General features: G+C 46.3%; 1 protein-coding gene across 2 annotated transcripts in view; it reads left to right on the forward strand.

Annotated features, from left to right (window-relative positions):
• The first annotated feature begins 832 nt into the window (after positions 1–832).
• Positions 833–9,290, forward strand: part of ptpn18 (protein tyrosine phosphatase non-receptor type 18) — a 32,780-nt gene continuing 24,322 nt past the window's right edge. The window contains exon 1 of one of the 2 annotated variants that reach the window (XM_047375152.1): positions 833–1,055. In XM_047375152.1, coding sequence (XP_047231108.1) covers positions 984–1,055 — 72 coding nt within the window. In that variant the 5' untranslated portion in view covers positions 833–983. The remainder of the gene's footprint in view (positions 1,056–9,290) is intronic. The other variant, XM_047375233.1, reaches the window with a different exon arrangement.

Genomic DNA, 9,290 nt, shown 5'->3' on the forward strand with positions numbered 1-9,290 from the left:
ACTGACCTCGTTTTTGGATGCTGGATAAAGGCCTTAGCCTTTAGCATCAAGTCCCACAAACAGAATAGGAGAATCTGTTTGATTTGATTTGCCAGTGTAACACTCATGCTGCACTTGGCTGGACTGTCTCTGTGCTCCCAATCTCCCTCCTTCTCTGATGTCACAAGATCACCAAGGAGTTACAGCCACCAGCCTGTTCTCTACTCCCACAGAGGTTTGAGTGAGGAGCTGCTTTATTGATACAATTTCAATAAGCTAATTTTATTATGACGCTCATTCCTGTGTTGTGGCTGAATTTCTGGCCCCTTTGTGTGAATTGTTACACAGGAGGGTTTGTTAACTTTTGACCGTAACAAACAAGACAAGCATTTTTACAGTTTTTGTTGATAGTCTCAGATAAAGATTCCCTCACGTTGTTCAGTGTTAAGTTGTATCTGTGGAATCTCTCTATATAGATGTCAGTGAATCTGGAGTCCGGTCTTTCACCACCTCAGTTCAGCTTTGAGCTTCTTCTTTTTCTTGCCATCTGACTAATTTACAGTAGTTTTTTTGTCTGCTTGAATTAGTTTTTTATCACTTGGCAGTTAAAAAGGAGGGTTACCATTCTAAAAGTTGGTCTTGGTTCTGACCTGCTGACCTCGGTCCTCTGCGAGTGAACTTGTGGGTCCACAGTTTGATTGTGAACCACAGTTAGTGTAGTTGGTGTGTTTGAGGAAGGGCGCCTTCCTGTGATGCTCTGACACAATAAAACTCAGTGAGGTAATCAGACCTGCGCTTTAATGTCATTCAGTTTTCCCTCACTTCCTTGTTCTGTGTTCAGAGTGAGAGAGGCTCAGTATTGAATTATTAACTAACCCAGTTAAATTTAGTGGCAGAACTGAGACGCTCTCACTTTGAAAGTAAACAGAACTAAAACGCCTGGAGAGGTTTTCATCGTCTCTGCTGCAGACAGAAGCTCGGCTCAGGTGTTTGGTTCCTTGAACATGGAGCTGCTGCCCTCGTTGCTGTCCACCCTGAAGTCCATGGATCCTGGTACTGTGGATCAGGAGTACAGTGTGAGTGCCTCTTTTCATTTCTCAGTATGAAGGGAAAAACTCCATAGCTGTCAGGATGTTTCACTGGTATTCCCGCGGATTCATTTAGAAACGTTTTTCCATTTTAGCATTACAACTGTTTTTAAACAACATTCTTACTGTTCACTGAACACGACAGCATTCAACGAACAAAATCTGTATAGGAAGGAAAAAATTCATGTGTATATGTCAAGAGAGACGTTTTCTGGTGCTATAGTCCCATTTTATTCCCATCCTGTTGGCCTCTGTGGGGAGCGGCCAGTGTTTCCGTCTGTGGTTTAGTCTCTGAGTCGTTTATTCAAAAGAGTAAATAATACCATAAACCTTCCGAAGCAGCTGATGTCAGGTTCATTTGGGTAAACTATGCAAACGTCCAGTCAGTGTCTGAGTTTGATCTCTGTTCTGTCCAAAGTGCAGGAGTCACTCAAAGCTGGAACACTGACATAATAAAGGAAAACCTTAAACACAACTTTTACATGTAAAAACTCAGTTTGACCTTTTCTTTACGCAAATTTTTGTTTACCAATGTTTCCTTTTATCAATTATATCCAATTTTCAAATGAATATTCATAAATTGTTTAGTGTTTCCAAATGAAGTCTTTCAGGTTAGGGGTTCCACAAGGCACTGTTCTAGGTTCCCTGGGATTTTTGGTCTACCAGCAACATTTACAGAAACACATGGATGTTTTTTAAAGGACAAAAGCACCTGAGATAAAATGTAATAATTTATTTGAGCCTGAATGAGGTTGGTCAGTTTGAAAACTGACCAACCTCATTGTCAAGAAAAGATCTAGAATGTGATGCAGAAACATTTCTCTACTCGTTTTCTGTACAGTAATCCCTGCAGGGACAGGATCAGAGGGTGAGAGGGAGAGTACACCCTGGACAGGTCACTAGTCCATCACAGATGTACAGGACAGACAACCATGCGCTCACGCTCACACCTATTGATCATTCAGAAGGACCCTTTAACCCAACATGCATGTTTGTGGACTGTGGAAGAAATCAGAACCTGTAGAGAACCCATGCACAGGGAGATACTCCACACAGAAAGGTCTCAGCCAGGATTCGGACCATAGACCTTCTTTCTACTGACAACAGTACTAACAGCTGTCCAGCCATAATGCAGAAACACAACACATACATTTGATAGACGAACAAAGGTCAGTGGTGAATCTCTGCCTCAAGAGAAGGAGCTCAGTAATGAGAGGCTTGCTCCAGTCTGTGGTGGTGAAGCTGAGCTGACAGGTGAAGCTCTGGTTTTACTACATCATCTGCGTTCCAACTTACACCTATGGTCCTGAGATGTGGTCAACAACTGAAAGGACGAAATCCAGGCTACAAAGAGCTAAAATTAGTTTTCTCTGTAGGGCGGCCAGGTTCTGTCTTAAACTTAAGGTGAGGAGCTCTGTCATCTCCTTTGGGAGTTCAAAGTACAACCAAAGTGTACCAAGAAAATATCCCCCATACCATGATACCACCACCAGCAGCTTGGACCACTGATACAAGGCAGGATGGATCCAGGCTTTCACGTTGTTTCCACCAATTTCTGACCTGACCATCTAAATGTTGCAGCTAAAGTCCACATTCACTAGACAAGGTAACAGTTGTCCAACCTGTTCTGGTCCAGTTCTGGTGAGTCTTTGGGAACTGCAGCCTCAGTTTCCTGTTCCTAGCTTTCAGAATTGGCTCCTGTTGTGGTCTTCTGCTGCTTTAGAACATCTGTTTCAAGGTTCTGCATGTTCTTTCAGAGATGCTGTTCTGCAGAACTTGGCTGGAACCAGTGGTTATCGGAGCTACTGTTATCACTTTAAATTAGTGAATAGTGAGAGTTTTATGTTTGAGCACAACAGTAAAGCCTTTCAGAGAGGCATGGGGCAGTAACTGCTTCTCAGGTCTTAACCACCGGCCTGCTAAAGTCAAACAACATCTAAAGATAGACAACAGATTCTGAAATAGCGGCGCTGAGTACCTTTTAGTCTCCTATCTTTAGACAAATGTAGCTTTTGGTTTCAAAATGATTTGCTGACACCACATCCTCTAATCAGAGGAAGAAAACTCTTACTTCTTTACCTTGTAGATTGGTTAGATAGTCGTTAACAGAGGCAGATGGCACCACGACAAACACGTAGTGGTTTTAACAACACTGAGAACAACGTCTCTTAAGTTTCACTAACATATCCATCCTTCTGCTCTCACCTCTGTTTGTCACATCTGAATATAAAGTAGCAAACCATGCAAATTACCATCAATTAACATTTCTATCTGTAATTGATTAGTCTCAGTAAAATGTAGTGTCGTGTCTGGTTCCTAGTAGGACCCAATTACAGAACATAACTGAGGCAGAGGGATGACGTGAAAAATATTTAACAATAAAAAGAAAATTTACCGCACAGCACCAGAGGAACAGAACATGGCGTATGAATGTAAAACCAGGTGGGGAAGCAAACAGGCAAGGCAACAATGTGAACCAGAGAGCTTAAATACTGAAGAAAAGTGGAGAAAGACTAGACTGCAGGTGTGAGTAATCAGGGGACAATGTTGAACACCTGAGGCAGAGGGAAAGCAGGGAGCTGAGGGGGGAAGACAAACCAGAACAGAGCTGAACAGAAACACAGGAAAGAAACCCAGGGAAGTATCTAACAGGAAGTAAGTCTAAATGTTCAAGGAACACTAGAAAGGTAAACACAAAAGAATGAACTAATATGAAAACGCCTAACAATAATGATCACATGGAAATGAACAGAAGAAGGCAAAACCTATGAGAACATAAACAACAGGGAAAGAAGAAAACAGAAGAAAACGCAAGCCCCTAAGGACCATGAGATGTAGACCATTCCTGCAGAACCAGCTGATAGCAATGATTTTTATTTGACTTTATCAGTCATTCACATTTTCTAGAGAGACTTTGGTCCAATTGTCTTTTAAATGTTGCTACAGATGATTGAGTTTTACAGATATTAGTTTGTCTATAGCTTTCTTAAGGTCCTCTACAGCATGTCCTACAGATTGAGGTGTGAACTTTGACTGGGCCATCTTCTGCTGTAGATCTGGTGCTGCGTTTAGGATCACTGTTGATGACCCAGTTTGGACCAAGCTTCAGCTGTAGATAGAATGCAGAAAAATTCATGGTTCACTTAATAAAAGCATGGACCCTAATCCTGAAAAACTGTTGCCCCAGGGACCTGATCCCAACTGAGTGCCGTAGAGTCTGTGATGGAGCTAAATTTCAAGGAGAATATTCTGGCATGTAATAATTCTGTTCTATCATTGAGAAATTGATGTTTGGTTCAAGTGGGTCTTTATGGAGTTGAACTAACGTTTAAAGAAAGCACTTGTGAAACTTAACCACAGCAGTTTCTATTTTAACACTGTTCCACTATGTGGCATTTGTTTTACTCCCTGTAACCTATAATGGTTTAGAGCATAGGCAACCTCCAGGGAGCTGGTTTGTTTTAATTGGTGAGACAGGAGCAGGATTGGTTCCCTTTGTTCCTAAGGTTCCCACTTTCTGAAGGTGAGTCTTCAGATCTGGTTTTTTTTGTGTGCATGTGAGCCAGAGGAACTCTTGCTTCCTCATTCATGATTAACTGGCAGCAGGTTTTTGCTCTTGAAATGAGTCACACACTGAAAGTGTCAATGCCTAACAGATGGATGTGGAACAGTTCTGCCCCAAACTCAGATCACATACAGCATCCTGAGTGCTTTTTGGACCCGATGGTAAATGATGTTTTTTTACTGTAGCAGCATAACCTCACACTAAAAATAAGAAACTAACACATTTTACACAACCATTAGGCCGGCACATCCAGTCTTGGAAGAAGGTTGATTAGGTGTCTGCTGAACCATTCCTATGTCTGTCTGTGTTTATGTGCACATACAGTTTGTTTTGGATCATTATTCTGCTGAATGACCCAATGTGGATCCATTTTCAGTTTTATGGCCGAGGACATGGGAGTTTTATTTTAAATATCCTTGTATTTATGCTGCCATGGAGTTTCAGTGTTTATGAATCCTGATTGGACCTCCTGTTTCTAAACAGTGAGCGGAGGTCAGCTGCCAAGGATTGTAAACAGTGTTCACCAGCACCACCTGTAGTTCAAAACAGATGATGTTAAGGCTACTGTTTCTGGGGATCTGTTTGTAAATTTTCTCCCAGTTAAGAACCAGCTTAAAAGTAAAATACTTGGTTAAATAAGTAAAGTTAATTTCTGTTGCACCTCTTTAGGGATCTCTGGGAGGGGGTCCCTGGCCTCGGTCGGCGGTGGGCTGGTGTGGTTGCTGGCGGGACAAGAGGGGGCCAATTGGGAAGCCTTGGTGCCCACCACCTCTTCCCTCACATATGTAACACCACACAGCAGTAGGATCTTGGGGTGTGGGACGATGGACCTTGTGGGTATGAAGGGAGCAGAGCCTCCCTCTGCTATATTTGGCCCCATCCTGCACTTCAAATGTAATGCACTACAGACACTTAGGATGCTGGGTTTGAGCTGGAAGAGACTATGCTTTCAACAAGCAAAAAAAAAAAAAGAAAAGCAGTGGGGTCTTGTACACCCCAGCCGCAACCCCAATTCTAATGCACTTTAGACATACACATCTGTATTCATCACAACCCTTCACATTACCGGAGACACACACACAAACACCACAGAGCTTGTGCCAATTCAGTGGGAAAGGGGGGTGTGGGGATGGCCATGGGTGCTCTGATAGCATCATAGGACTGCGCAGCAGGGGGCTGCCGGCCTAGGTGGGGTGTTGTCTGTGTGGGTGATCGATCCACGTCCCAGAAAGGTGGGACCCGTCTGGTGGTGTATGGCTTTCGGAGGTTTGTTGCAGTGGGCTCTGGTGGGTATACAGGTCCTTCTCAAAATATTAGCATATTGTGATAAAGTTCATTATTTTCCATAATGCACCGGTTCCCCCCAAGGCTGTGTTCTCTCTCCTCTGCTCTTCACCCTGTACACCAACAGCTGCACCTCCAGTCACCAGTCTGTCAAGCTTCTGAAGTTTGCAGCAATCCCTCATACTGAGCAACTTCTGCCATTCAGTTTCTGATGGCAGAAGTTTCATACTATAAACGGCAGAAGGTCCATCTTGGATCCCTGAGGTCCAGTCCTGACTGTTTGCTGCTCTCCGTTAAAAATCAGTTTCAAACGGACCCAGCAGGAGGTAGCGTGAAGCTCTGACGTCACCATCCTGCAATGTCACTGTGAACATGAGCAAATGAAGCTGGATGGAGCTCCAGTGCTGTGAAGAGATATGAGAACCAACAGGTGGCACTGGAACCAGAACCTGAACCACTCGGAAGACTGGACTACGAACACCGTTACCTGGAATATTTCTCTCTAACGTGCGCTCACTTCCCAACAAAATGGAGGAACTACAACTGTTGTTGGGGAAAAACAGGGACTTTTATTCATCGGCAGTTTTGTGCTTCACGGAGACGTGGCTGTGTGGATTAATACCGGACTCTGTGCTGCAGCTGGCAGGATTCCAGCTCTACAGAGCGGACAGAGACACGGAACTCTCCGGCAAAGCGAAAGGTGGAGGAATCTGTTTTTACCTCAACAGTGGTTGGTGCAACGACGTGACAGTGATTCAGCAGCACTGTTCTCCAGACCTGGAAGCCTTCATCATAAACTGTAAGCCTCTCTATTCCCCCCGTGAGTTCGCTTCGTTCATCCTGGTCGGTGTTTACATCCCGCTGCAAGCTAACGTGCAGGTCGCACAGCGCATGCTCGCCGACCAGATACTGAGTGTGGAGCGGACCAACCCGGACTCCTTAGTTATCGTCGCTGGTGACTTTAACAAAGGTAATCTGACCCACGAACTCCCCAAATATAGACAGTTTATAAAATGTCCGACCAGAAAGGACAACATTCTGGATCACTGTTACACCACCATCAGAGACGCTTATCACGCCGTCCCACGTGCTGCACTGGGCCAATCCGACCACATCATGGTCCACCTGATTCCTGCATACAGGCAGAAACTAAAGCTCTGCAAACCTGTTGTGAGGACGACAAGGAAGTGGAGCAGGGAGGCTGTGGAGAATCTCCAGGCGTGTTTAGGCTGTACAGACTGGGATGTGTTCAGGACTACTACCAACAGTCTGGACGAGTACACAGAGGCTGTGACTTCCTACATCAGCTTCTGTGAGGACAGCTGTGTACCATCATGCACCAGGGTGAGTTACAACAACGACAAACCCTGGTTCACAGCTAAACTCAGAAGGTTAAGACTGGATAAGGAAGAGGCCTTCAGGAGTGGGGACAAAGACATATACAGAGAGGCTAAGTACAAGTTTGGCAAGGCAGTGAAAGAGGCCAAACGACTGTACTCTGAGAAGTTCCAAAACCAGTTCTCAGCCAACGACTCTGCATCTGTCTGGAAAGGACTCAAGCAAATCACCAACTACAAGCCGAAAGCCCCCCACTCCATCAACGACTGACGCCTCGCCAACGACCTGAACGAGTTCTACTGCCGCTTTGAAAGACAAAGGGACAGTCCTGTAACCATCCCCCACGACGCCCCCCAACAGCTACAGCCACAATCCACCACCCCCACCTCCCCAACCTCAAGAGGGGCCTTGGCACCTCCAACCCCCACCCTGAAGTTCCCCCCCACCAGCCCCCTACCCACGCCGAGGACGGCTCTTTCCATCCAGGAGAGGGACGTCAACAAACTCTTCAGGAGGCAGAACCCCCGGAAAGCTGCTGGTCCGGATTCTGTCTCACCAGCCAGCCTGAAGCACTGCGCTGATCAGCTGTCTCCAGTCTTCACAGACATTTTTAACACCTCACTGGAGACATGTCATGTGCCAGCCTGCTTCAAGTCCTCCACCATCGTCCCTGTTCCCAAGAAGCCAAGGACCACAGGGCTTAATGACTTCAGACCCGTCGCCCTGACCTCTGTGGTGATGAAGTCCTTTGAGCGCCTTGTGCTCTCACACCTAAAAGACATCACTGACCCCCTCCTGGACCCCCTGCAGTTTGCCTACAGAGCCAACAGGTCTGTAGATGATGCAGTCAACCTAGCCCTTCACTTCATCCTCCGGCACCTGGACTCCACAGGAACCTACGCCAGGATCCTGTTTGTGGATTTCAGCTCTGCCTTCAACACCATCGTCCCAGGTGGAGTCGGGCACACTCCCAGCTGAGTGTGCCCGACTCCACCTGTAGGTGGATCACTGACTTCCTGTCTGACAGGAAGCAGCGCGTGAGGCTGGGGAAGCACGTCTCTGACTCCCTGACCATCAGCACCGGTTCCCCCCAAGGCTGTGTTCTCTCTCCTCTGCTCTTCTCCCTGTACACCAACAGCTGCACCTCCAGTCACCAGTCTGTCAAGCTTCTGAAGTTTGCGGACGACACCACCCTGATCGGACTCATCTCGGATGGTGACGAGTCCGCGTACAGATGGGAGGTGGACCATCTGTTGGACTGGTGCAGCCAGAACAACCTTGAGCTCAACGCTCTAAACACAGTGGAGATGGTTGTGGACTTCAGGCAGAACCCAGCCCCACCTGCCCCCATCACCCTCTGTGACTCCACAATTGACACTGTGGAATCTTTCCGCTTCCTGGGAACCATCATCTCCCAGGATCTCAAGTGGGAGCCAAACATCAGCTCCCTCATCAAGAAAGCCCAGCAGAGGATGTTCTTCCTGCGGCAGCTGAAGAAATTCAACCTGCCAAAGACTATGATGGTGCACTTCTACACAGCCATCATTGAGTCCATCCTCACCTCCTCCATCACCATCTGGTACGCCGCTGCTACAGCCAAGGATAAGGGCAGGCTGCAGCGTGTCATTCGGTCTGCTGAGAAGGTGATTGGCTGCAGTCTACTGTCGCTCCAGGAACTGTACACCTCCAGGACCCTGAAGCGGGCAGGGAAGATTCTGGCTGATCCCTCCCACCCTGGTCACAGACTCTTTGAGACTCTCCCCTCTGGCAGGAGGCTGCGGTCCATCCGGACCAAAACCTCACGCCACAAGAACAGTTTTTTCCCATCTGCCACCAGCCTTGTTAACAAAGCCCGGAAACCATCCTGACACTCTCCCTGCTCTATATTTACTCTCACTCACTTAAAACTGTGCACATATATTTATATTATATTGTAGATATGTTTATACTGTTTAATTTGTATTGTATTGCACCGACTACGCCAAAACAAATTCCTTGTATGTCCAAAAACGTACTTGGCAATAAAGCTTTTCTGA

This window comes from Girardinichthys multiradiatus, chromosome 1, assembly GCF_021462225.1.
Source record: "Girardinichthys multiradiatus isolate DD_20200921_A chromosome 1, DD_fGirMul_XY1, whole genome shotgun sequence".
In the NCBI taxonomy this organism is placed as follows: Eukaryota; Metazoa; Chordata; class Actinopteri; order Cyprinodontiformes; family Goodeidae; genus Girardinichthys; species Girardinichthys multiradiatus.